The sequence below is a fragment of the Artibeus jamaicensis genome, unplaced genomic scaffold (assembly GCF_021234435.1).
Source record: "Artibeus jamaicensis isolate MK-2021 breed Jamaican fruit bat unplaced genomic scaffold, CSHL_Jam_final contig_2790, whole genome shotgun sequence".
Lineage (NCBI taxonomy): Eukaryota > Metazoa > Chordata > Mammalia > Chiroptera > Phyllostomidae > Artibeus > Artibeus jamaicensis.
In genome coordinates this window covers 4,265,616-4,290,522 of record NW_026521616.1, presented here as the reverse complement: position 1 = coordinate 4,290,522, position 24,907 = coordinate 4,265,616, and the positions used below count along the sequence as shown (strand labels likewise).

Below are 24,907 nucleotides of genomic sequence, written 5' to 3'. Positions count from 1 at the left end.
AATAGACTTCCAGGAAATCCAGGAAGCTCAGAGAGTCCCAAAGAAGTTGGACCCAAGAAGGAACACACCAAGGCACATCATAATTACATTAGCCAAGATTAAAATGAAGGAGAGAATCCTAGAAGCAGCAAGAGATGAGGGGACAGTCACCTACAAAGGAGTTCCCATCAGACTGTCAGCGGATTTCTCAAAAGACACCTTACAGGCAAGAAGATGCTGGAAAGAGGTATTGCAAGTCATGAAAACCAAAGACCTACAACCAAGATTGCTCTCTCCAGCAAAACTTTCATTTAGAATGGAAGGACAGATAAAGTGCTTCTAGATAAGGTCAAACTCAAGGAGTTCATCATCACCAAGCCCTTATTATATGAAATGTTAAAGGGACTTACCTAAGAAAAAGAAGATGAACAGTGAAAGGACAGCAAACTCACAGTTATCAACAACCACACCTAAAACAAAAGCAAATTAAGAGGACAGCTAGATCAGGAGTGAACCATAGAAATGAAGATCACATGGAGGATTAGCAACAGGGGAGTGGGAGAAGGAGAAGTGGGGAGAAGGTACAGAAAACAAGTAGCATAGACAGTAGATAGAAAATAGATAGGGGGGAGGGTAAGAATAGTAGGGGAGATACAGAATCTAAAGAACTTGAGAAACGTGTTCATTAACTAAAAGGGGGGAATGGTAGGGGAGGGGTGTGCAGGGTGGAGGGGAACAGAGGGAGGGAAATAGAACAAATGTAATGGCATAATCAATTAAAAAAATAAATAGACGGGGGGAGGACAAGAATAGCATGGGAAATATAGAATCTAAAGAACTTGTGGCACATGGACATAAACTAAAGGGAGGATGTGGGGGAGGGGTGTACAGGTGGAGGGGAATGAAGGGGGAAATGAGACAACTGTAATGACATAATCAACAAAATATATTTTAAAAAAGAATATTAAAAACTTGACAAACTTGGTGGTCCAGGAAGGGAAACTAGGTGGCTGGGGCAGGTAAGTAATGACACTGTATAACCTTTTATACTTCATGAAGTTTGACCCATGTGAATTTACTATGAAATTATAAGTATAATTAAAATGTTTTAAAAAAATAAATAACTAAATGAGTAAACTAGTTCCTAGTGTCCCTCCTTCTGTGTCTGCCCATGAGATTCCACTGACTTGCTCATTAGAATCTTTACCCTTCAAAGCTCAGTTCAGAGCAGCATCTTCCAAAAAGCCCTCCTGGACCATCTCCTCTGCACATTCATTACAGCCTTCTCTAAAGGCTTTCATTCTGCAGTATTGCACATGAAGTTCCTGTGTGAATCTCACTGCATCCACCAGACTGAAACTTTTCCTGGCAGGGACTGGATCCAGTTTATCTCTGATCTTCCTGTAGCACTGAGCTCTTCCAAGTGCTACCACCATCTCTTCCAGATAGCTAAGTGAGGCTAGGCAGTTAGGGATTTTTATATGACAGAGAATGCACCTGAGATTCAGCGGGGTGAAAGTCAAGAGACTTGCTTAGGTTTACAAAAAGAGAAAAGGTTGCAGGGTGCAGATTTCCAATCAAATTTAGAGTTAGATTTGTGTACTACCCTGGCTGCTTGTGTCTTATGTACACCCAGCAGTCTGGTCTTGCTCCTATTTCCAGGCTTCTCGTGCAATAGTCCTAACTCATCTCTTGCTAGTGGAGCTCAGTCTGCCTTATACGTCACATAGCAAGCAACCAGAGCATTTCTCCCTTCTCTTCCTCCCGCTTAAAGGTTCAAGGCTTTTCACCAGCCCCCCTTCCCATCACATGTACTCTAGGACAAAGTCCTCCTTTCTTTGCAATTTTTATGAGGCCTCTGCAGCTTCAGCCCCCCAATTCCCATCAGATTTTGGAAAATGTCAGGAATATGCCAGGAATGGCTTCCTGGGCCTGTGCATTGAAGACACTCCCCACTCTCTGCTTCTGGAATGTGTCAGTTCACTAGCAAGACCAGGTAAATGTCACCAAGAACGCTAGGCAGCGTTCTTTGACCTCACATCTTAGTCCCCACCAAGCCTCAAACATCTGAAAATATGAACTACTGTTAGTGTCCAGGCTGTGGATTTGGTTGGACCAAGCTCTACTTCTTGCTCTCTGTGCCATCTTGGTCTCTGCTTCCTCCATTGTATAATGGGGTGACTGTACCAGTCTGAAAATGAGAAATCACCTAGTGGGGCTGTCGAGACTGCTGGCAGGAAGAAGCTCTTTGTGGCTCAGGACAAAGTTTAGTGGCCCATTTCTGTTACTTCAACACCATAACACCATTTGCCATTCTCCACCCCTGCTTCTAGTGACCAAACCCTCGGCTACCCTCCACCCTCTCCTCAAAAAGCCGAGCATCCCAGCCCCACCGCTTCGGCGGCAAAGGGTAAGTTCGGAGAGGAAGGCGCTGAGGGTCACGCTAACATCGCAGATTAGAGACCGCGTGGTCACTTGGCAGTTTTGCAATCGGAAGCAGAGAACCATTGTGGGAGGGCACGGTTGGCAATGGCAGTGTTCGAAGAGTCTTCACTCAAGGTCAAGGTGCCCGCCCTACTGGGAGGAAACTGCCGGGACGTCTCTTTGAAGCCCCGCCCTTCCAGGAGGCTCGAAGCCACTCTCTTCTCTGAATCAGTGTACGTTCCCTTTAAGACATTCGGGAAGAGTCACCGCGTTACTGGAGGGCCAAACCAGCGTCATGCATTTTGTTCGTCGCGGGCCGCCGTGGGCCCGGTCGGGCGCGGAGGCGGGGCAGGGGAAGCGGCGGTGGGGTCAAAGGTTACAGCGCGCACCACGTGGGCCGGTGACTCCGTCCTTCCCGCAGCGGCCGCGGAGAGCAGGGCACTTGGGTTAGTGGCGCGGCGGGCGGCACCGACAGTTGAGCCGGACGCCGGATCCCGCCGCCATGGTCATCAAAACGGACGAGTTGCCGGCGGCCGGTCCGGCCGACAGCGCCCGGGAGCCTAGCTCGCAGACTGGTGGCAAGGTGCGGCCGGGTTCAGCCGGTGAGTGGGGCCGGGACCAGCGGGGAGTCAGGCTGTGGAGGCTGGACCGGGCTGAGCGGGGAGAGCTGGGACAGGGTTCCGCGGGGACCGCCGTCTTCTCTCCGCGGCGGTCTGGGTTGCTTCTTGCTGGGCCTTTCACCCGGCCTCCCCCGCCCTGAAGGTCACCTTCACTGTCGCCCCCGGCTGCGGCCGGCCGGGGCTTCGCACGTGGGGTCCCGGGAAGGGCAGCGGCGGCAGGCACACGCGCGCCAGATCGCGGGGACACGTGCGTGCACACGCGGTTTCGGGGTGCGCCGCTGCCGTAGGTGGATAGAATCGGCGGCCCCACCCCCTCTGCGCCGGGGTCCTGGGGAGCACTCTGGGCTGGGGTCACTGACACTTGCTCCTTCACGTCAGGGTCCCAAGCGTTACTTTGCTCGACTGCAGCGCTACAAGCGAGGCTCCAATTGGGACCTCCCAGGCTTGGTCCGTGGGAAGAGCGATAGTTAGGATGAGTATTGTCAGGGCGTTTCTCTGGTACATTCTCAGAGTTAAGACTTTAACCGTAGGTCTTCAGGCTCCGATCTCTCTGCCAGGTTAGGGGTCTGCCTGTGTGTGGGGCCAAAGCCAAGCTCCTTGGCAGGAAGAGGTGTTTGTGCCAGAACTTGATCATTAACCCGCCTTATTGCGAAAAGAGAGTCGGCTCACAGTGGCAGTTTTTAAGGCAAAGGTCGTCAGTGTGGCATGGAGCTCTCAGCTCTCTCCCATGGGGACTGTGTGGCCCTGGCCTTGGGAGTGGCTGCTGCTTTCTCTGGTGGGGCCTGCTTTTCTCCACTTCTCCTGGGCCTTCTGTTCCCTTCCGTCCTGTCTCAGAGTCCGACTTTGAGGTTGAAGCTCCTGCCCAGCCTGTCAGTTTGTCAGCTCCATGGCTTCCTCAGAGCCTCAGGCATTGGCTGTGGTCCTTTTCTGCCCCCTAATGGAGGGCAGAACTACCTGTGTTTCCCACTCCCCTCCAACTCTCCTCAGCAGGACTTGTTTTCGTTTCCCTTCCCAGCCTCTGGTGGTGAGTTGGGATGCAAACAGTGTCAGGTAGGCTCTCTGACCCTGCCACCTGTCACAGACAGGTTACCTTTTGGTAGGGGATGGCTATGGTGGAGCTTTGCCGATTGCCTGAACAAGGCAGAGTTTGGGCCGAAGGACGGATGTTGATGACGCCAACCTTGCAGGCTTTGCCCTCAGGTGACTCTGGATGGAGGGGCAGATAAGAGGGGCTGGCTGACTTTCCCTCTAACAAAGAGGCCTGAAGAGATGAAGCGACTTGCCCAAGGTCACACTGTGATTTGGCTGATGAGAGCATTTGGATCTCCAGCTCAAGGCCAGTATGCCAAGGCTGCCCTGCGTATCCCGGAAGAAGCTGGGACAGGCACACTGGCTGGGATCATACACCAAAGTGAGGGCTAAGGAGTAGGGGGTGTCTACTGGAGGGTTCCTCTGAGGGTCTGAGTGAGACCCCTCCTCAGCTACATGCTGAGAGGCTCTGTCTGGGGCAACCTGCCGTCAGAGAAAGGCTCAGCTATTTGTCTTGGGGAAACTGGGGGCATACTATTGGTGGAGCACTGATAGGCTCCTTACATTTCTGGGAAGCTAGTATAGATAGGTAGGAGAAGGGGGAGGGAATTAATGGAGACCCATCGCAGACTCTTGCCCAGGCTCTTGCCCAGACTCTTGCCCAGGCTCTTGCCTCAGACTCTTGCCCAGGCTTCTGACTTACTTCAGGGCCCAGTTCTGGAAGGCTCCCCCATCCCCTTGAGGAGGTGATCAGGGCCTTTTGTGGGCGGAAGCAAAGGTCAGTTACCTTCTTGGGAATAAAACTGCTTTTAGGGGTTAAGAGAACAGGCAGGTTTTTCAAGTTTGCAGTTGGTGTGTCTAATTCCTTCTGCTTAGGGGAGGGCTCCTTGGAGTTGGGGCCCAGAGCTGAAAAGGGGCTGGAAGACTGGAGAGGAGCTTGGGGGCTCAAAGGAGCTCCCCGACAGGATCTCACAACTCTTCTCTTGGTAGGTCAGAGTATAGCTTGAGGAGCCTTGGACTATCCCAAGGCCTTCTGGCCTGGGGGAACTGGAAGGAGGGAAGAGAAATGCCTATATCCTTGGGGTCTTCCATAGGCTGCTTGCCTGTCCCCACCTCTTTCCCTTGAAGCCCTGGACTCCTGGGTTGAGTGATGTGTCTTTTGGGGCCTTACTTCCTGCTGGAGCCTCACGTGCTGGGAGGCTGTGGGTGGGGTGGGGCCTGGCGGGGCCTGGCTGGGCCCTGGCACAGTCTACCGAGTGAGGCCATTCCAGGCTGGGGAAGGCACACAGAGGCCACCTGAGATGGCCTAGTTTCTTTTCTGCCCCCTCCTTTCTGCTGTTGTTGGGGTCCCTGTGCTCCCAGGACAGGGCAGGGCTATGCTTTATCTATTCATTCTGATCTAGCCAGTGAAGACTAGGGATGTATGTACTCAGTGCTGTTTGGGTGACCCCTTCACATTCTGCAGAAGACCACTTTTTCTCTTTCCCTAATGCCTACATGCTCAGGAATGCTCCCTGTGATGAGAAGAGGGGGTGCTAGCTCAGGGGTGTAGAGGCTTGTGGGGAGATCTTGTGGCTGGAGAGAGATTTGCCTCCCAGGCCGAGTCCTGGAGCCTGGAGGAGGAAGGGTGTCCATGTGGGTGCCGCAGCCTGGGGGAGTTGCCCTCAGATGCCAGAGCTTGGGCATCTCACGGACCTGGGGGTTGTTTTGTTTTTTGTTTTTGATTTGGCTTGGCTGCCCATTGCTTCTGTGACCTTGGGCAGCTTGCTTACTAGCTATCTGGAACCTCAGTTTCATTGAGTGAGATGGGCTGGCTGGGCTGATGGAGTGAATGGCTGTGGGCTGGGCCTGGAAGGATAGCTTTGTGGTGCCCTGAATGGAGGTACTCACCTCCCTCGTTCCCCACCACTCAGAGACCAGCGCCTGCCCCACTGCCTTCTCCAGAGGGCTAGGTTGTGTTTGGGAAGGAGGGTAGGATAAGAGGGGCTCTGCCAAGGCCTGGCCGTTAGCACCATGTCTGGTGTATGCAGGCTGAACCCTTGGTGGGCGCTATGGAGAGGCTGAGGGCCTGGCCCTTGCGGGCCACCTGGGACAGGACTGGACTGGAGGGGAGGGGGCTGGAGTGAGCCTGGCTCCCCGCCTCCACCCTGGTTAGTATGGATGCCGGAGCAGCCCTGGCTGGGCCGTGGCAACAAGTCAGAGGCCCTGGGAAGGCGCCCTGGCGAGGCTGGGCATGTTCCTTCTCCACATGTTTCTTCTTCACAGCTAAACAGCCTTTGGCTTCTTGCTGCCAGCTCTGTTTCCCGGGGGAGAGACTTGGTGTTCTCCTGGCAGAGCAGGGGCTGCTGGGAAGGGAAGGCAGAGCCTGCCAGCTTCTTGTTGGAGCTGGAGGCCTGGGGCACGGGTGCAGTTGTTCTGTGGGAGACAGAGGGCCCATACCTCCTCCCACCAGAACCGGTGACTTCTCAGAAAGGGTCACCTGCAGGGGACAGCATGAAGAGGCCCCAGCCAGCCCCTTGACCCAGGAGGCAGACGGTGCTCAGCGTCTGCAACTGGTAGACAGGGTTGGCCACCTCATGGCCTGGGTCTGGGTCTGCACCAGCTGTTGCCGGCAGCTGGCTGAAGCGGTCGGGCCCACTCCCGCTGGGGTTGGGGCTGAGGAGAGGACCCCCTTGCTGGGCCCTGCCTCTGCCAACCAGTCCCCAGGGCCCTCGATCTTGAGGGGCCCAGGTACCCCAAACTCTGGGTTCTCTTGCCCCCCTAACAGCTTTGTCAGTAGTGACCCTCTTTCTGGGGGACACAGGGAGGCAGGTCTGAGTGCTGGTAGCAAGTCGACCTGGGGTCGTGGAGCCGCCAGGGCCTCCTGGCCCACAGCTGTCCTTCTGGCCGACCTTGAGCAGGATTCGAGGCAGGGGGAGTGTGCCCTTCCTGTGGCTGCTTCAGCAGGCCTGGCCCCACTGAAACCCGAAGCCAGCCAGAGCTCCAGCCCTGGGCCGACCAGCTGCATGGGGGCAAGGGTAGTGACAGAGGCCGGAATGAGGGACACAGACAGCGCCGGGCCTGAGCCGGAGAGCCAGTTGCCTTGCCGAAATGGCGGTCAAGAGACTCCAGAGCGCAGGAGAGGTCAGCTGCTGACCATACCAGGTGGGCTGTGGGGGCAGTGAGCCAGGTGGCCAGCCTCTTGTGGGGAGATCACTTGGCCTTACTGCAGTGGTGGAGAGACTTTTAGGGGCCCTTAGAGGAAGGAGGAGGGGTAGGTCTCACTGTCCTGGGGAGTGGAGCCCCTGGGAACCAGTCACATTCCTTTGAAATCTGATAGGGGATGGGGACCGAATGCCTGGTGCCTTCTGGGCAGGCTCCCTGGGCTGCAGAAGGGGGAGTGGGAGTTGTGGCCACCCTTGCCTTGTCTTCCCGGCCCTCTTGCCCGTCTTCCCTGGCCCACACTCAGGGAGTGCAGGCCGCCTGTCTGGGTCGGGTCCCTGACTTCCCACTTGTGGGGTCTCAGACTTCAGAGCTGCTGCTCTGTATTGAGTGGGGGCCCTTTCCTGTGTCTCTTCTCATCCCAGGGTCTTGCCAGGCTACAAGGCATTTCTCAGAAACCCAGTTCGGGGAAGTGCCTCATATCTTCTGCCATCTCTCTTTATGCCTTTTGAAAGTGACCAGTCACCACCCTTCTCCCTGCCCTCCTGTCCCTGTCTGCTTCATCAGAACCGTCCAAGTTCTCCCCTTGGCCTGGCTGCTCACTTGCTAGGGGTCTGGGTCTGGCTGTGCTGTGCCTGCCGTGGAAGGAGCGGTCCTTGAGCATCCTCGTGGTTCTCAGGAGTTCTACTTCTAGTTTGGGGAGCTGTGTTGGGGACAGGGACTGGGGTGATGATGGTCACTGAAGGTTCATGGTGGCCAGGGCCGAGGGCAATGTGGTGGCATGGTGGTGTAGAAATCCAGGGTTCACTCTTTCTCTTCACCTTGGACAGGACTCTGAGTTTTTCTGGGCCTCATATATCCTGATTTGGAGGAAGGAGGAGGGCCTGTTCTGAGTTCCTAGCAGCCCTGTTTATCACTATGTTAAGGGGACCCGGGGAAGAGGGAGTGGCCACCCTGGCTTGCCCTTCTGTTCTGGGCTTATCTGTTTTCCCAAGGGCCCTGCTCCATGTTTCTGTGGGTCTGCGCAGGGCCCATACAGCTCTGGGGAAGTGCACCTCAGCCCCACTGCTAGCAGCTGGGTGAGGAAGAGGAGGGGGGGTCAGGACAGGGATGAGCTGAATCCAGAGCAGAGCTGGGTGAGCCCACCTGTCCGGAGCTCCCAGGCCTGCAAGGGGCCAGTCTGGCTGCCAGGCAGGCTGGGTGGGAAGGCTCCGTGGGCCAAGTGAGCATCCAGGCAGCCTGAGTTTTGCTGGAGGGTTTCTGCAGGGAGGTCCCCTCTCCCCAGGTGGCAAGGATCTCCTTTGTCCCCCTTAGTGCCTGGGTATGGTTGGAAGGTTTTGTCACTTCTTCCCCCCTCTCCACAGCATGTGAGTCGGGTGCTTTTCACAAATATTGGACTTAACGACATTTACAGTAATTAATTCATTAACTTAGTGCCTTTCTGTTGTGCCTGGGAGAGATGGGAGGAGGAAGAGAGAGCGCTGTTGTGACCACCACCCAGAGTGCAGCAGAACAAGTGCTCTGGAGGTGGTAAGCCTGACTTTGGGGACACTGGGAGGCAGTAATTCTTTAGAGAGGAGAGTTTATTTTGCTTAGGCCTTGTTAAATGAATAGAAGTTTCCGGATGGAATGTGATATCAGGGGCAGAGTAAACAAAAGCACAGGCGGGAGGGAAGATGTGTGGCCTGTTCCCGGCCTGGGAGTAGGTTGGTGTAACTACCCCTTGTCAGAGAGAGCTGGTAGGAGCTGAGATGGACTTAAGGCTGGTGCCGAAGGGTGTTGGCCTAAGAAGTATGGGGAGTATTAAAAGATTCTGAGTAGTGCTCTTGAACTAGGGGGCGTGGCCTGTACTGGAGCCATGGCCATCACGAGCCCCAGTCCCGTGACCAGTGGAGTTTAGGTTGGGTAGCTAGAATGGGGTGAATTCCATGCTGACAAGATGATTCCCTGGTGATGCTGGGAGTTTGCTGCTGGGACGCTGGACATGTTAGGCCAGAGAAGATCCTTGGGTAGGGGCCTCAGAGTGGCTTTGGTGCCCTGGCTGGTGTGGCTCAGTTGGTTAGAGCATTGTCCTGTAACTGAGGGGTTGTGGGTTTGATTCCCAGTCCAGGCACCTACACAAGACAACCAATTGATGCTTCTCTCTTGCATTTATTATGTTTCTCTCTCTCCTTTCCCATGTCTTTAAAAGCAATGAAAAAAAGTCCACCGGTGAGGATTTTTAAAAAAGAGGGTTTGGTGACCCTGGGGAGAGTGGTTTGGACACCATGCTCAGCTGAAAGCCAGACTGGTAGACTGAGGAGTGAGGGGAACAGGCGGGCCCGGGACGTGGAAGGCTTTTGGCACTGGCCTGCAGTGGAAGTTGTGTGCCCGGGCTGAGGTGGGGCTGCGGAGTCTGGGGAACAGGCAGGCGCCATCCTCCAGGGCATGTGCCCACCCTGGTGGGTGAGGTGGATGCCCCCCTGACCAACTTGGCCCGTCTTACCGAGTCCCTTCCTTGTTGCCCACAGAGCTTCCAGCAGTCATGCTACTGAATGGGGACTGCCCAGAGCGCCTGAGGAAGGAAGACGGGCCCTCCGAATCGCCCCGGGAAAATGGGCTGGATGAGGCGGAGCCAGGAGAGGAGGCCACCGGACAGGAAGTCATTGTTATTCAGGACACAGGCTTTTCTGTGAAGATCTTGGCCCCAGGGATTGAGCCCTTCTCCCTACAGGTGCGATGGGAGAGAGGTGTGGGGTTCAAGGTCCGGGCTGCTTTGGGAGGATGAGGGTGGAAAGCCAAACCTTGCCCTTGCCCACCCTGGCTCTCCCCTCACAAGCTGAAAGGCTATCTCTGCCTTGCCCAGTGTCACTGAGCTGGCCTGGTAGATTTGGGGGTCCAGGTTCAGGCCATTGTCCCATTGCTGTCGGACAGCTGGCAGCGGGGATGGCCAGCCTTGTTGGGGACGTATTGTAGTGGCTGGGTGGCGTTGGGGTCCCAGGGCTCCCAGCCCCGTACTCAGGAAAGTCACGTCTCTCTGCCTGTGTTGCTACCATTTGCCTGAGAGGAGGATGGTGCTGGGAGAGGAGAGCCCACCCAGAGGCCGTGTAGACTGGCAGTGCCTTCCTGTGTCCTCTGTACCCACAGACTTGGTCCCAGAGTAATCCTTCTTAAAGTGGGGAGGCCATTTGTGCCCTGGGGACCTTGACATTGGACAAGGGAGAAAGCAACATTGCTGTTTTCTTTCCACCATTGTTATGTCTCCTGCTGCTGTGCTCAGGGCTGGCTCATAGTTTAGGCCTGAGGGTAACGGGGCCAGACTCTGCCCTGCAGACATGTGTACATCCCACAGGTGCACACAGCTGCAGATGGGCTTGTACATGTGGACAGGGCCTAAAACTGAAAAGCCAGAAAGTGGGAAACTGATCATTTGGGGCATTGATTCTGAGGACCCATGTACTTTGGGCTGGAGAAAGTATGTCCTCACCAGGGTGGTTGGGACCTTCTCTCCGGCAGGTGTCCCCTCAGGAGATGGTACAGGAGATCCACCAAGTGCTCATGGACCGTGAAGACACGTGTCATCGAACCTGCTTCTCACTGCACCTGGACGGCAACATGCTGGACCACTTTTCTGAGCTGCGCAGTGTTGAGGGGCTGCAGGAGGGCTCAGTGCTACGCGTGGTAGAAGGTTTGTCTGGAAGTTGGGCTGTTGGCCAAGGGAGGGCACGGAGAGGCAGGGCCAGGCGGCACGCCTCCCGCCCTGGCTGGCCAGCGATGAGCGTGTGGAGGCTTTGGTGGCAGACGTGTAGAGGCAGCATGGAGCGCGGGTCTGCTTCTCAGGCTATCACCTGCGCACCTTTCCCCTTCCTGGGTTAAGTATCGGAGTTGATTAAAACAGACAATACCAAGCAAGGGCTTGAAATTGGTCCAGTGAAATTCTGTAGAGAAAAAATTACATCTCTTAAGGAAGTTAAACTTTCCCAACCCTTGAGCAGGGAAGGTCAGGCCCAATGTGAAGTGACCAGCTGGTGTGGTAAGGCTGGTTTGGTTGCAGAACAAAACCTTTGAACTTGTATCCAGGGGAGAAGTGGCTCAAAGGTTTCAGGCGTGTCTGCTTATTAAGAGGATAAGTGGAAAAAATGTGACCCAGCTGTGTTCAAAATTGATTGATTGTGGAACCTCTCTCCTCTGCCACCAGAGCCCTCATTAACATTTCACAGAACACGCCCTGGGGGGCCAGCATTGTCATTCAGTCTGGTGGGCAGGTCTTCGGCCACCCCTGGATGCCTCAGGCAGTCCTGCAGGTCTGCTCGCCCACGAGGATACTCGTGAACAGAGCGGGGGCATCTGGGCTCCCCGTGGCCTGTGTGCACTTCCATGGGCATTTCTTGTGCCTTTTGGCAAAAGGTTCTTTGTGAACAAGGGTCCCTGCTGACCAGCAGGCAGGTGTGTGTGTTGAAACCGGGACTCCAGCTCATGCGTCTATAATGGAATTTGTGAATGGAAGCCTATAATGGACAATCTAGACCCCCGTGGTAGTACCATGCCAGACTTCTCTACTCTGGCTGGGTGGTTGCAAGGAGCAGAGCCCTGGCAAACTCTGCCAACTCTCTCCCACCAGAGCCGTATACAGTGCGTGAGGCCCGAATCCATGTACGCCACGTCCGAGACCTGCTCAAGAGTCTAGACCCGTCCGATGCCTTCAACGGGGTGGACTGCAACTCCTTGTCCTTCCTCAGCATCTTTACCGATGGCGACCTGGGAGGTGAAGGATGCACTGGGGCCAGGGCTGGGCAGAGGAGCCAGGAACGAGTTAGCCAGGGGCCAGCGAAAGTACTGAGGGCCCAGCCGTCTCACCTGCAGTGGGTGGGACCAGAGGCATGCATCCTGGGGCCAATTTAGGTGGGGGGATGGTGGGCTCCTGGGTGGCCATGTGTTGACCACCAGCCTCGGGTCCCTCAGACAGCGGGAAGCGGAAGAAGGGCTTGGAGATGGACCCTATTGACTGCACGCCTCCTGAGTACATCCTGCCGGGGAGCCGGGAGCGGCCATTGTGTCCCCTGCAGCCCCAGAACCGGGACTGGAAGGTGAGATTCCTGAGTAAAACTGGGAATAGGTCTCTGGTAGGGTTGGAACCACCATACCAGGAGACCTGACCCACTGACACTGAGCCATTCCTGTAGCCCTTGCAATGCCTGAAAGTGCTCACCATGAGTGGCTGGAACCCACCTCCTGGGAACCGCAAGATGCATGGAGACCTCATGTACCTATTTGTGATCACAGCCGAGGACCGGCAAGTCAGCATCACGGCATCCACTCGGGGCTTTTACCTGAACCAGTGAGTCCTTGTGTGAGTCCTTTCCAGGTCTGTGGGCAGCCTCTTGGGACGCCCTGCCCAGTGACCACCTTCTCTACAGGTCTACAGCATATCACTTCAACCCCAAGCCTGCCAGCCCCCGCTTCCTCAGCCATTCCCTGGTGGAGCTGCTCAACCAGATCAGCCCGACCTTCAAAAAAAACTTCGCTGCGCTGCAGAAGAAAAGGTAGCGCCTCTGCCTCATCTCTGCCCCTCGTCTCGTGTGCCACCAGGAGGTGGGGCGAACCAGCCAGCCTGAACTCGAGCATTTTTTTTTCTTTTTAAAAAGATTTTATCTATTTATTTTTAGAGAAGGGAAGGGAGGGATAAAGAGAAGGAGAGAAACGTGGATGTGTGAGAGATACTAATATTGGTTGCCCCCCACTCACCCCTAGCTGGGGATCTGGTCCACAACCCAGGCATGTGCTCTGACCAGGGATCCAGCAGGTGACCTTTTGGTTCACAGGCCAGTGCTCATTCCTCTGAGCCACAGCAGCCAGGGCTGACCTCGAGCTTTTCTGCCCTAAGAAGCTGTGCCAGCACCCCAGAGCCTCCCTCAGGGAGCTAGCTGTCGGCCAGGCCCCGAGATAGCAGTTCTAGGAGAGCTGCCCTCATGCTCTGTGGGACTCGCCAGCAGCAGGTCTTGGGGCAGGGAGACACTGGAGCTGGCTGTGGGGCTCAGAGAAGAAGGGCCCAGGGGAGGGTTCTGAGCTGGGCGGGCCGCCCCATCTCCCCTCCTCTGCCTGCCATAGGGTCCAGCGCCACCCGTTCGAGAGGATCGCCACCCCGTTCCAGGTGTACAGCTGGACGGCCCCCCAGGCAGAGCACGCCATGGACTGCGTGCGGGCCGAGGATGCCTACACCTCCAGGCTGGGCTACGAGGAGCACATTCCTGGACAGGTGCCTGCGGCCTGGCCTTGCCCTCTCTGGTCATCTCCCTTCTTCTCCCCTGGTGGGTTCCAGGTTGGGTTCTGTGTGTGTCCCTGGAAACTCCATCTGCTCATCTGTCTTGTTCACTCGAGCGCCTATGGGGCTGTCTGTGGGGAGGTGGAGGAAGGGGCTGCTCAAAGCAGGTCGTGGGGCATGAGCTGAGCCCGTGTCTCCCTCCCTGGTCCCTTTGCAGACCCGGGACTGGAATGAGGAGCTGCAGACCACGAGGGAACTGCCCCGCAAGAACCTGCCAGAGCGGCTACTTCGAGAAAGAGCCATATTCAAGGTACCCCTGTCCCCTTGTGCCTGACTTGGCAGCGTCAGACCCACCTGCCACTGTTGCTGGTTTTCTGGTGGACAGGTGGGAAGGTGGGGCAGGCTGACAGGGTGCCCTATGCCGTGTTCTGCTGGCCCCCGACTCCCTTTCTGGCCTCTCCGAGCTTGGAGTCCGTGGGCAGGAGTGGGACCTGCCTCCAGTGTGGGCGGGTGACAAGGTCCATTCCGGCTTTCTGCCCTCCGCTGACTGCCATTGGGTCCTCGCCTGGGTACAAATCTCCAACTGTGATGTTATTAGTACTTTTGTTAAGATAAGAGACCTGAGGGAAAAAGAGTACTTTCAAAAAAAAAAATAAAGTTTAAAATCTTACAGCTTAGAGGTGATACCGGTGAGAGTGAGCTCTAAGTGCTCTGGTGCCAGCTCTGCTGGGGGCTGTGCAGGGAGGGGTCCCACAGCCCCTGCCCTGTGCTCCCTCGGCACCTTGTGAAGGTTGGCACCTCTGTTGTCGCTACTGCGCAGAGGAGAAAACGGGTCCAAGAGTTGGCCTGTCTGGGTTCACCTGGCATGGAATTGGTGGGTCCCACCCCCATTCCAGCCCTTGCACTTCTTGTTAGTCAGCTGAGCTCTCTTCTAAGTGATGTTTTTTTTTTAAAAAGCTTTCTTTCCTGCCCTTTTCTGAATGTAAGGAAACTGATGCTAGAGCCCTCAGCCCCCCAGGTAGCCTGCTTGCCTCTGCCACATGGACGAGCTTGGCCAAGTGGGACAGAAGCTGGCGTGCTCGCGGATGGGGCCTCTCTGGCCCTCCCAGCCTCGGTCCCTTCCCCCCCAGGTACACAGTGACTTCACGGCAGCAGCCACACGGGGCGCCATGGCGGTCATCGATGGCAACGTGATGGCCATCAACCCCAGTGAGGAGACCAAGATGCAGATGTTCATCTGGAACAACATCTTCTTCAGCCTGGGTTTTGACGTCCGTGACCACTACAAGGACTTCGGTGGGGATGTGGCGGCCTACGTGGCACCTGCCAATGACCTGAATGGTGTGCGCACGTACAACGCGGTGGACGTGGAAGGGCTGTACACGCTGGGGACGGTGGTGGTGGATTACCGCGGCTACCGTGTCACGGCCCAGTCCATCATCCCTGGCATCCTGGAGCGGGACCAGGAGCAGAGTGTCATCTATGGTTCCATCGACTTTGGCAAGACAGTGGTGTCGCACCCACGATACCTGGAGCTGCTGGAACGCACGAGTCGACCACTCAAGATCCAGAGGCATCGGGTGCTCAACGACCGCGATGAGGAGGTGGAGCTCTGCTCCTCTGTGGAGTGCAAGGGCATCATCGGTAACGACGGCCGCCACTACATCCTCGACTTGCTGCGCACCTTCCCACCTGACCTCAACTTCCTCCCTGTGCCTGGTGAGCAGCTGCCCGAGGAGTGTACCCGGGTCGGCTTCCCCCGCGACCACCGACACAAGCTGTGCTGCCTGCGCCAGGAGCTGGTGGACGCCTTCGTGGAGCACAGGTGAGGAGCGTGGCCGGGCTGCCTCCGCCAAAAGCGCTTCTGGGCCCGATCCTGATGGAGCGGCTTTGGGGAGTGGAGAAGAGCTAGCCCTGGCCACAGGCATTAGAGACTCAGCTCTAGCCCTGCACACACCCACGTCAGGCTCAGACCAGTGGCTTTCAGCTGAAGTAGTGCTGCCCCCCTAAGGAATGTGTAGAAATATGTGAGGGTAGTTTGGACAGTCCCAGTGCCAGGGATTGGGAGAGGAAACGGCATCAAGGCCGTTGGCATCCTAGTGCTTGAGGATCAGGTGCATCAAATGTGCGCCCCCCCCCCATGAATAGTTCTTCCTCTCACTGTACCTGTGGGTTTCTGTCAATTTTGAGAGCCCCGGCCTGCTTGGTGAGCCACTCCCTGACCTGCACCCCACCCCAGTTGTCCTCTTTCTGTCTGGGAAGATCTTGCTTTTTGCTGGGACCTGCTGCCCCTGGTAGAGGTGCTGGTCTGGCACGTGCACGTAGGCGCCGATGCTTGCACATGGGGCAGGATGTGGCCTGTGCTGTCGGGGTGTCTAGTCTCAGTGTTTGCTAACTCCACCCAGTCAGGACCCTGGGGCCGGGCTCTGGGCCCTGTAGCCAGCAGAAAGGGCAGCGAGGCTGCTGCCAGCCCTTCTTGTCTCTGTCCCATTTGCCACACTCTAGGTACCTCCTCTTCATGAAGTTGGCTGCCCTGCAGCTGATGCAGCAGAAAGCCAGCAAGGTGGAGACCCCCACCTCATTGGAAAATGGCAGCTCACTCTCTGTGGAATCCAAGTCTGAAGACTCTCTGGGACCCGAGGCAGGAAGTGAAGAGGAAGGCAGCAGTGCCAGTGGCCTGGCCAAGGTGAAGGAGCTGGCAGAGACCATCGCCTCGGACGACGGGACAGGTGCGGCTGCTGTGGGTGCCGGGGGAGCCCCAGGCCAGTCCTGGCAGCTGGTGCTTGCCACCGGTGGCTCAAGACCCAATCAAAGAGAGGCAGATGGACATCTTGGCAAGGAGCTGGGAGGAGGCTTAGGACAGTGGGCCCACCAATATGGAATGGGCTGCCTCCCAGCGGGCCATGTCTCCACAGCAGACCCACGGAGCCGGGAGGTGATTCGCAACGCGTGCAAGGCAGTGGGCTCCATAAGCAGTACGGCTTTCGACGTTCGCTTCAACCCAGACATCTTCTCACCAGGCAGGTGGTGGAATAAGGCGGGCAGAGCAGTGTGGGGTCATCGATGCTGGTGGGCCTGGTCCCCGACCTGAGCAACAACGCTGTCTGTCTCACTTCCTCCACCTCCCTTCACTGGCTCAAGCCTCTTCTCTCCCTCCGGCAGGCGTTCGCTTTCCTGCATCCTGTCAGGAGGAAGTGCGGGACCAGAAGCAGCTGCTGAAAGATGCCGCTGCCTTCCTGCTCTCCTGCCAAATCCCTGGCTTGGTGAGGGCGGGGCCACAGGGGTGGGGTTGCACCAAAGGGGCTGCACAGAGGGTGCTGGTACAGGCTCAACCTCGGAGGCTCGTGGGACCTTCACAGGAGTGACTTCCTTAGATCTGCTGACTTGCAAGGCAGGCAGGGCAGGGTGTTTGTCCTGGTTGTATGGAGGGGCAGCTGACCCAAAGAGACCAAGGGAGGCCGCTCTGCTCTCTTGTGCCCTCCACAGGGACTGGGGGCTGGTCCTCTGAGCCCCTGTGTGATAGAGGTGCAGGGGGACATCTGAGAGAAAAGAGGGAGGTTCTGTCCTCTGTGCCCTCACAAGCTTTATATGTAGACCCCTGGGTGCCAGGGTGCTTGCTCCCTATGAAGACAGCTCCGTGGTCAGGTGGTATGCTTTTCTTGGCCATGGAGCCGAGCTTATCGTGCTGGCCGCTGGGTTGTCCAAGGGGTGGTCAGCTCTGCTTTTTTCCTCCTGGTCCCAGGGGAGCCTGTGCTGCTTGTTGGGCTCTCTTGGTTTTTCACCTTTGGGGTGCCCTCGTCCCTGTGGGGTGCCCACATCACCTGTGGGGTGCCCTCATCCCTGCTTCCCCATCAAGCCTGGCAGTCCCCCAGTTTCTTCAGCTTGTGTTGAAGGTTGGGGGACAAATTGTCATATCCTTGCTGCTACTTTGTCTCCTTCTCCTTCTCTCTTCCTGACTGGGAACTGGGGTCCTCATCCCCTGCTTCCCCTCGGGTGGACCTTATGGTGGTGAGCTCCCCAAGGGAGACCCAGGGTAGGAGGAGGCAGAGGGCCTGGGTGGGGCCCTGATCGGCTGCAGCCTGCAGGTGAAGGACTGCACGGACCACGTGGTGCTGCCCATGGACGGGGCCACACTGTCCGAGGTGATGCGCCAGCGTGGCATCAACATGCGCTACCTGGGCAAGGTGCTGGACCTGGTGCTCCGGAGCCCGGCACGAGACCAGCTGGACCACATCTACGTGAGTGGTGCTCAAGGCGCGCTGTGGACAGCGGGGGGGCCTGGTCGAGGCCTGGGGTCACCGCGACTTCCCTCTTTCAATCATAGAAAATTGGCATCGGAGAGCTCATCACCCGTTCCGCCAAGCACATCTTCAAGACGTACTTGCAGGTAGCACTGTCTCCTCCCCCGCAGGGTAGTGTGGGGCCCAGGAGCCCTCGTGACTTTGGTCCAAACCTCCCTCACAGGGAGTTGAGCTCTCAGGCCTCTCAGCTGCCATCAGTCACTTCCTGAACTGCTTCCTGAGCTCCTACCCCAACCCTGTGGCCCACCTGCCTGCTGATGAGCTGATCTCTAAGAAGAGGAACAGGAGGAGGAGAAACCGGCCTCCAGGGGCAGCAGATAACACTGCCTGGGCTGTCATGACTCCCCAGGAGTTGTGGAAGAACATCTGCCAGGAGGCCAAGAACTACTTTGACTTCAGCCTTGAGTGGTACGTAAGGGGCATGGCAGGTGCTGGGGGCCTCCAACAGCCCATGGGGAAGGGGGGAGCTATGGTGGAGCTCGCTGGGGGAAGAGGGAGTGAGGGCTGTTAGGTCCTGGCTAGAGGGTGCAGGTGGCCTGGAGGGCGCCTGGGCCCTGCTCGGGTGGAGGGGCAACTGTTGAGAAGAGGCAGAGATGGGAGGAGGGCTTCTGAGGCCCATCTGCCACTTCTCCCCAGTGAGTCTGTGGACCAGGCCGTGGAGACGTACGGCCTGCAGAAGATCACGCTGCTGCGGGAGATTTCCCTCAAAACCGGGATCCAGGTAGGCATGGGGCGGACTGTCCCTCCTGTGCCCAGGCTCCCACGGCGTCCACAGGGACAGCGTTGGGTACTCTCTCTCCACACGTGGTGGCAGGTTGGGAGGTTCTGGCCCTTGGAGCCTGGGGCTGAGGCAGCCTGTGGGTATGTAGGTGTTGGCTGTGTCCCTCAGGTCCTGCTAAAGGAGTACAGCTTTGACAGCCGCCACAAACCTGCCTTCACTGAGGAAGATGTGCTCAACATCTTCCCCGTGGTCAAGCACGTCAACCCCAAGGCCTCGGACGCCTTCCACTTTTTCCAGAGCGGACAGGCCAAAGTACAGCAGGGTGCGTGGCCAGGTGTGGCCAGGGGGAGGGGCATTCCCTGGCCTGGCCCTGACCTTGCCACCCTTGGGGGTGCCCTGCAGGCTTTCTGAAGGAGGGCTGCGAGCTCATCAACGAGGCCCTGAACCTGTTCAACAACGTGTACGGAGCTATGCACGTGGAGATCTGCGCCTGCCTGCGCCTCCTGGCCCGTCTCCACTACATCATGGGTGACTACGCCGAGGTGGGCTTTGAGCACCCGCGGGGCTGTGTCAGCAGAGGCCTTGGGCCTGGACTGGCATTGGGAGCTGGCAAGTGAGGGAGCCAGGGCTGCGTTCTCACCCCCTGTGGCTTACTTTCCAGTGGAGCCTCTGTCTCCGAGGGGCTGGAGAGGCCGCTCCCTGGGGTTGGGAGGCAGGGGGCACATGGAGCAGCAGGCAGAGACCAGGGGGCCCCGGAGTCCCTTGTTCTGCCTGGGCCTCCACCACTCAGCAGTGACGTCCTGGGGGGCTGCTATGCAATGGGGTCAGAGCTGGGCCTCCCTTCATGGAGCCACTGGGGGGATAAGTTCTGAGACTCACCGCACTGGGTACCTCAGAAACACTCCGTGAACCGCGTGGAGCGCCCCTGCTGTTGTCCTTGGCTAGTGTGTGGCCGGCTGGTGTGCGGCCAGGGGACTGTTGCATGTTTCGGGCCTGCAGTCCTAGAGACTTTTGTTTGTGTACGGGTTTCTTTTCAGTTTTTATTTTTTTAATTTTAGGACAGTTTTAGATTTGTATGCATGTATTTACATAGATTTTGTTTGGAGGAAACAAAGTTTCAGACACATTTTTAAAAAGTGGAGCAGTCTCACAGTGGGGCATAGACTGCCATTGTCACACAGCTGAACTCTGACCCCTTCTCTGCTGCCTTTGCGTAAAGCAAAAAACAGGAAGTGCAGCCAGAGGGCACTGAGGCCAAGCTACTGTGGGGACTCGAGGGTCCTGAGTCAGGCAGGCTGGGTGTGGGGAGACACCCACCCCAGGATTACAGCCCCCCTCCTCTCCAGGCCCTCAGTAACCAACAAAAGGCTGTGTTGATGAGCGAGCGAGTGATGGGCATCGAGCACCCCAACACCATCCAGGAATATGTGAGTGGCTGTTAGGGCGGGGGCTGCTCAGCTGGGCGGGCCCGTGGCCTCCCTGGCCTGACACAGCTGCCCCCGCAGATGCACCTGGCCCTGTACTGCTTTGCCAGCAGCCAGCTGTCCACCGCCCTGAGCCTGCTGTACCGCGCTCGCTACCTCATGCTGCTCGTGTTCGGGGAAGACCACCCTGAGATGGCACTGTTGGACGTGAGTGCTGAGGAGGGGTGGCAGGGCGAGCCTCAGCCCCAGGGGCGCGGGAGCTGACCAGGGCCCTCCCGACTGCCCCCAGAACAACATCGGGCTGGTGCTGCATGGGGTGATGGAGTATGACCTCTCGCTGCGCTTCCTGGAGAATGCGCTGGCTGTCAGCACCAAGTACCACGGGCCCAAGTCCCTCAAAGTGGCCCTCAGGTGAGGCTACATTGGGCTAGGGGGCTGGGGGGCCTAGGCCCAAATACCCAGGGACACAGGGACAGGGTCCCAGGAAGCACTTGGATTGAGTGTGGGCACAGGACCCAGTACTCTGTCTCTGGTCTGACTCCTGAGGAAATTTGTCACCTTCCATTCCTTCTCTGAGTCCTGGGCTTGTTTGTACCTCTCGGGTAGATTCCAGAGCAGGGTCTAGATTAATCTGCATACCTGCCCCATCAGGCCCCCACTGCCCCGGCCTATTCATGTTCTTCCTTTGCCCCTGCACCACACTTCCTGTAGCCACCACCTTGTTGCCCGGGTCTATGAGAGCAAAGCCGAGTTCCGATCTGCCCTACAGCATGAGAAAGAAGGCTACACCATCTACAAAACCCAGGTGAGCTGCAGGAGGGACTGGGGGCTGCACCTGGGCCTGGGCGCTTGGGCAGTCCTGACCCCTTCTTGCCTGTGCCGCTCTCACCCCCGGCAGCTAGGCGAGGACCATGAGAAGACCAAGGAGAGCTCCGAGTACCTCAAGTGCCTGACCCAGCAGGCTGTGGCCCTGCAGCGCACCATGAATGAGATCTACCGCAATGGCCCCAGCGCCAACATCCCGCCCCTTAAGGTGGGTCTGGGTTGGAGCTGGGGGGCCCCACCCTAACCCTCCAGACCCTACACTGTGATTCATCTTCCCTGCCACCCCTCAGTTCACAGCCCCCAGCATGGCCAGTGTCTTGGAACAGCTCAATGTCATCAATGGCATCCTCTTCATTCCACTCAGGTGAGGCCCCTCCTCCACCTGTTCCCCACTCCCAGTTGGAAGCTGGCCCTTAGTTTTTTGTTTTTTTAAAAACATTTAATAGTCTTGGCTGGTATAGCTCAGTGTATTGAGTACAGGTCTGCGAACCAAAGGATTGAGGTTCGATTCCCAGTCAGGGCACATGCCTGGGTTGCAGGCCAGTTCTCAGCAGGGGACACACAAGAGGCAACCATACATTGAGTTTCTCTCCCTCTCTCCTTCCCTTCCCCTCTAAAGATGAATAAATAAAATCTTTTTAAAAAAAGAAAGAAATAATTATAATTACTTTAAAAAAACCATTTAATAGATTGACATGGCTCAAAATTGGAAAATACAGCCACAGGTGAGAAGTTCCTGATGAATCCTTATGGAAATACTCTGCATAATTGAACAAATAACTGATCTTTTTTTTATTTCTTAAAGATTGGGAGAGAAACATCAGTGTGTGGTTGCCTCTCATGTGCCCCCTCCTGGGGACCCAGGCATGTGCCCTGACTGGAAATCGAACCAGCGACCCTTTGGTTCTCAGGCCGGTGCCCAGTCCATTGAACCACACCAGCCAGGGCTATAATCTTTTTTTTACTTCTTTTTTTTTTTTTTTACACAAAATTGTAGCAAACATGCATAGGTATTGGTGTTTTTTTTCTTCACTTAATATACCTGAGCACTCTTTCCAAATCAGCATGTAAAAAGTGGTTTCCTTCTTTCTCTGAGTTCCTGCTATCCCAATGTAGGTGTGCGGTTTATAACCAAACCCCAGAGCTCTGGTGCGGTTCTAACAAACAGTGCTGCCTTCGGGAGCCCCTCAGTCTTGTCTCCCTCCCACGGGGCGGGACACGGGTTTGGTCAGCCAGCGGTTAGGGAGTTCCTAACGGCCCTTCTGTGTGCGGCCCACCCTCTAGCTCTCGTTTTCTGTGCATGATCTGCTGTGGGAATGAGCACAGGAGGCAGCAGGTTTGGACTGGGTGTGAAGGCTGAGCGGGAGCCGGGCCTTAACTGGGGGCTCTGGCAAGTGCATGGAGTTCTTACTTTTACAGCACTTACGGGCCTTTCTGCTCTCAGGAGAGAAGAAAGTGCTTATTCCATGCATGTGTCTCACCGAACAAAGCACAGAGCCTGGTTTCGTCCTGTGTTTTAGTTTAAGCAAAGCCAGTGAGGTGACGGAGGGCCCAGGCCTGCTCTGACACCCACCCCCGTCTTTCCACTCAGCCAAAAAGACTTGGAGAATCTGAAAGCCGAGGTGGCGCGGCGGCACCAGCTCCAGGAAGCCAGCAAAAACAGGGATAAGGCTGAAGAGCCCATGGCCACCGAGCCTGACCCAGTGGGGGCCCCAGAGGATGCAGCCTCCCAGCCCCAGGGGGCCAAGGACCCTCCTTCTCCAAGCTTGCAAGGATAGAGAGAGAGACATGGACAGTCAGTCAGCTGCCCCGTTACCCAATGATCCAGACTCCAGGAGAGGGGGGCGCGCCCTGCAGATCGGGAGAGGAAGCAAGTCCCTCTTCTTCCACATTTCCGACCCCAACCCCACCCCCAGCATCCTCCTGGGACCCCGGCCTGCCTGCCCCCCCGAGAGATGTTTTTGCACTGGTTCAATGAATATATCGATGCAGAGGCCTAATTGAAGACACGTGAATGGAGTGTGTGGGCATCAATTCCCAGCTGGGGGGCAGGTGCCCCTCAGGCGCCCCCATCCTCAAGCAGGTGTGTGCGAGTGTGTCCATGCCTGTTGGTGTCTTGATCCGTCCTTCCTAACCTGTACATAGCCCGAGTCAGGTCCGAGTGGGTGACGTGCAGATGCAATTTCTCAGGTCATTTGTATGTTTGACATTATGGCTGCTGCTTCTGCTGCCACTACCCCTGGGCCCAGCCTGGCTTGCAGCCCAGGTTTAAAGCCAAAAAAAGGGGGAGCTTTCCTGTGTCCTGGGATAGGGAGTCAGCCCTGTGGCAGGGCTGGAGAGCCGGGGTGCACTTTAGCTCTGTGGCAAGATGAGAGCTGCAGTGGCTTTATTAATCGTGGTTGGGTCTGGCCTGGCTGTGCTTGAGGTGGGGGGAGGCGGGGGAGGCCCCTGTGCCCAAACCCCACCCGTCTGCCTCCTGCTCCCTGCTCCTTAGCTGGGGATACCTTGGGGGCTGCAGTCTGAATGTATCCTTCTCACCATTTTAACCTGAGCTGCCTAACGCACAGTGGGAGTGGGTAGGGCAAGGGCCTGGGGGAACCAGTCCTGAATCATGGATTCTGGGGGTAAGTTACCAGGTACAGGAGTGATTGCCATTTGTTTGTGGAGCCCAGGTCCCTACCTCATTCTTGCCACACAAGCACCTTCAACAGAGAGTACCTCTGGGTGTGGCAGGTGGGGATAGCATGGAAGGTGGTGGCCCCCACAGGCCCCGGCTGCTCCCTTTCCCGCCTGCCTGTGCTGCTTCTGTGCCTGCTGTTGGAGCCCTCGGGGGGCTGGGAGCGCCACCCGTGAGCTTGAGGGAGCTGTTCAGAGGGGAGGCCTCTGCCTGGGGGTGGCTGCTTATGGGTGTGATCTGTCCAAACACCTTGTTTCAAAGGGAGTGGGCGTGAGCTAGCGATTGAGGCATCCCCACAGCTGATCAAGAACTTTTTCTTGTTTTTAAACCATCACGTCTTCATTTCACATTGGAATAAAGTGAGTTTTTGAAACCTACTTACCCAGCCTCTCCTGTGTGTTCTGTACCAGTTTTCTTGATTGTGAGGACTTTTGTCAGAAATGTTATTAGCAAAAGGTTAATGCATGTGGATGTATATAAATGAAGTCAAACTCAAGGTTATTGTTTTAATGTCATTTACGTGGGAGGAAGAGCAGGGTCACAGACACCTGGCTGGGGTTCACCTGGCTGCCAGTCATGAGACCCACGACAGTGGTGCGCAGATGAATGTTACCCGTTGGTTACGGGCAAAGAAAGGCTGAGGGTTACTCCTGTGTGGGGCTTTGTGTGCACAGGCTGGAATGCAGGGTGCTGCAAGGTGAGAGCCCAGGCCCTGGGTGTGCTAGCTCTGATGGGTCACTGATAACCAAACTCTGGGCATCTGTCCTTGTCCCTTTGCTTGAGTAGCACTCCCGAAAGGCCAGGAATACTAGACTAGAAGGCTAACATGCCATACCAAGGTAGTGTTCCAAGATTCTTGGCAATTGAGAGAGATGAGGGAGGAGAGCCCACCTGGGCTGCCTGGAGGGGCAGGCCCTGTGAGGTGGAAGTGGGGGCTGGGGAGGAGCCTAGTGGCTGCTGCTTGAGCATGCGAGCCCTTACACGGGTGCGCTTGAATGCCTTTTGGAGTTACTTGGACTTAGTTCTTTGTGTCTGACATTCTCTAAAAATTGCAAACCTAATGTGTTTTACATCCCTGGCCTTGAGGTTTTCTTTCAACTGTTGCCGAAGAACTGACCTGCGTACCTTGACACGTGCTCTTCATCACCCCCACCCCCACCAGCTTCCTCTGCAGTCTCCTGGTTGTGTTCTGAACATGCCCTCCTATGGACTTATCCTGTGAACACTGGTCACGTGCTTCACAGCAGTTTGGCGGGCATCACCTAGTAAAGCTGATGGGAGTTGAGAATGGTTCAGGTTTTATTGCTATTGTACTGGGAAGGCCCGTTTTTCAAGGTTGATCCCTTAAGCGTATTAGTGGCATCAGATAACTTGACAACCCACTGGACAAGGGGCTCTTTTACCAAGGAAGCAAGGCACTAGGTGTAAAATGAACCCTTTGTCTTTCCCTTTTCTTAGTTGACAGATTTCAATTTTTTAAAACTGGTGAGTGGAGGCGCTCCCCCTCCTGGGAACCTGCCTTCGT

General features: G+C 56.4%; 1 protein-coding gene across 7 annotated transcripts; it reads left to right on the top strand.

The window, feature by feature from the left end:
* Positions 1–2,789: 2,789 nt before the first annotated feature.
* Positions 2,790–23,759, top strand: CLUH (clustered mitochondria homolog). Of its 7 annotated transcripts, none has more exons than XM_037133709.2 (26): positions 2,790–3,005; positions 9,704–9,906; positions 10,689–10,860; positions 11,794–11,937; positions 12,135–12,259; positions 12,356–12,510; positions 12,590–12,715; positions 13,281–13,428; positions 13,652–13,744; positions 14,565–15,259; positions 15,940–16,163; positions 16,353–16,454; positions 16,597–16,697; positions 17,520–17,672; positions 17,759–17,821; positions 17,899–18,143; positions 18,372–18,456; positions 18,625–18,778; positions 18,859–18,998; positions 19,803–19,883; positions 19,962–20,087; positions 20,170–20,291; positions 20,592–20,685; positions 20,779–20,913; positions 20,996–21,069; positions 22,297–23,759. In XM_037133709.2, exons 1-26 carry the CDS (start codon positions 2,906–2,908, stop codon positions 22,481–22,483), a joined length of 4,047 nt encoding a protein of 1,348 aa, XP_036989604.2. In that variant the 5' UTR covers positions 2,790–2,905; the 3' UTR covers positions 22,484–23,759. The 7 variants fall into 7 exon arrangements, with proteins under 7 accessions (XP_036989604.2, XP_036989603.2, XP_036989602.2 ...); XM_037133708.2 differs by having other exon boundaries at positions 16,350–16,454; XM_037133707.2 differs by having other exon boundaries at positions 16,332–16,454.
* Positions 23,760–24,907: the final 1,148 nt, after the last annotated feature.